At 50.4% G+C, this 2,079-nt stretch overlaps 1 protein-coding gene across 1 annotated transcript; it reads left to right on the forward strand.

The window, feature by feature from the left end:
• Positions 1 to 216: 216 nt before the first annotated feature.
• Positions 217 to 1,488, forward strand: LOC123219699. The gene is made up of 2 exons (XM_044641689.1): positions 217 to 335; positions 585 to 1,488. The coding sequence occupies exons 1-2, from the start codon at positions 217 to 219 to the stop codon at positions 1,486 to 1,488; spliced, it is 1,023 nt and encodes a 340-aa protein (XP_044497624.1).
• Positions 1,489 to 2,079: the final 591 nt, after the last annotated feature.

The raw sequence follows: 2,079 nt of genomic DNA on the forward strand, positions 1-2,079 counted from the left end.
CGTGGTGAGGTTGCAGCTTTAACGGAGAAAGTTGCAACACTGGAAACTGGGTTGGTGGAGGTGCAAGGCGACTGGGCAGTTTGCAAGATGGTTGTAGCACGTGGATAAGCCAGTACTGTGCAAATGACGCCAAAACTTTCCAAGGCCGACGTGCCCAAACCGAAGGCGTACAAAGGGACCAGAAACGCGAAGGAAATAGATAATTTCCTATGGGGCATGGAGCAGTTTTTCCGCGCTACCGGTGTTGAGGCGGACACCGATAAAGTTGACCACGCTGCACTTTACCTCGACGACACTGCTATGGTCTGGTGGCGTCGAAGGCATGCTGAAATGCAGTGAGGCGGCAACAGTATTGCAACTTGGGACGAGTTCAAGGGTGAACTAAAGCGGCAGTTCTACCCCGAAAATGCTGAACATGAGGCTAAAGCCAAACTCCGTCGACTCACGCACAGAGGTAACGTGAGAGAGTATATCAAAGAGTTTTCCGAATTATTGTTAGAGATCAATAACTTTCCCGACAGCGAAGCTCTGTTTTGCTTCATGGATGGACTACAACCGTGGGCCAAAGTCGAGATCCAATGAAGAGGAGCTCAAGATCTCAATGCTGCCATAGCCATTGCCGAGTCACTCGTAGAATACCGAAAACCAGAAAAGAGCAAAGACCCAAGGCATGGTAAGAGTAGAAGCGGAGACCGCCACCATTATAAGGAGGGACCCCGAGACCACAACAAGCACAAAGGCAAGGCCGTTCAAAAAGATCAAAGGGACCAACAGGACAAAGGACATTGGAGAGGACCACCAAAATGCTTCTTGTGTGACGGGGAGCACTTTGTCAGGGAGTGCCCAAAGAGGAGTAGACTAGCAGCCCTTGTGGAGGACCGTCCAGACCCGCAACCACAACAAGAAGCCCGTGTAGGTTCACTACAGATTTTGAGCGCCATCAAAGCCAAGGTAGATGTGCCAAAATCTGAGAAGTTGGGGCGACTTTACACGACAGCTCAGATCGGGGACCAAGAGGTGCGTGTCCTCGTGGACACGGGAGCATCCCACAACTTCATGGAACAAAAGAAAGATGACCAATTAGGCCTCCGATATGAGCAGGGACAAGGATGGCTTAAAGCAGTCAACTCCGCACCCAAGGCAACGTACGACATTGCACAGGGAGTGCGCGTGCGTTTGGGTGAATGGTCAGGTATACTTGATTTTTCTGTTGTTCCCATGGATGATCACTCCATTGTGCTTGGCATGGAGTTTATGGATCAGGTCAAGGCAGTGCCCGTTCCCTTCGCCAACACCATGATGATTCTGGACGCGGGAAACCCAGCATGGTGCCACTTTCACGCGAAGGAGCGCTCATGGCCAAGACCCTTTCAGCCTTACAATTCACGAAAGGACTCAAGAGAGCCGAGCCTACCTTCCTTACCACCCTCAAGGAGGAATCATATTCGGAACCAACAGACTTGCCTGCGGACATCCAAGACACTTTGAAAGAGTTCAAAGACGTCATGGCGCCAGAATTGCCTAAGCAATTGCCGCCGTAACGGGTGGTTGATCACCACATTGAGCTGGAGCCAGGGACCAAACCACCCGCTGTTGTACCTTACCGAATGGCACCTCCTGAGCTGGAGGAATTGAGGAAGCAACTCAAGGAGATGCTTGACGCCGGGTTCATTCAACCATCAAAGGCACCATATGGAGCACCAGTGCTGTTTCAAAAGAAGCACGACGGATCCCTCAGGTTATGTATTGACTATCGAGCTCTCAACCGCATCACCGTCAAGAACAAATATCCAATCCCCCTCATTGCTGACCTTTTCGACCAGCTTGGAGATGCCCGCTGGTTCACCAAGTTAGACTTACGGTCTGGATACTACCAAGTCAGAATAGCTCAAGAAGATGTGCCCAAAACGACGTGTGTTACCAGGTATGGGTCGTTCAAATTTTCTGTAATGCCCTTCGGCCTCACCAAATCCCCTGCAACCTTCTGCACTCTCATGAACAAAGTATTTCAGCCCTTTCTTGACCGTTTTGTTGTAGTATACTTGGATGATATTGTTGTGTACAGCAAGACACTGTCCG

Source organism: Mangifera indica, chromosome 6 (assembly GCF_011075055.1).
Source record: "Mangifera indica cultivar Alphonso chromosome 6, CATAS_Mindica_2.1, whole genome shotgun sequence".
Taxonomy (NCBI): Eukaryota; Viridiplantae; Streptophyta; class Magnoliopsida; order Sapindales; family Anacardiaceae; genus Mangifera; species Mangifera indica.

Excerpts from the sequence above, each read along its gene's own strand:
- LOC123219699 (XM_044641689.1), top strand. The coding sequence starts at position 217 with ATGGAGCAGTTTTTCCGCGCTACCGGTGTTGAGGCGGACACCGATAAA. Across the intron at positions 336-584 it reads CGAAGGCATGCTGAAATGCA|AGGAGCTCAAGATCTCAATG; the intron begins GTGAGGCGGCAA and ends GATCCAATGAAG.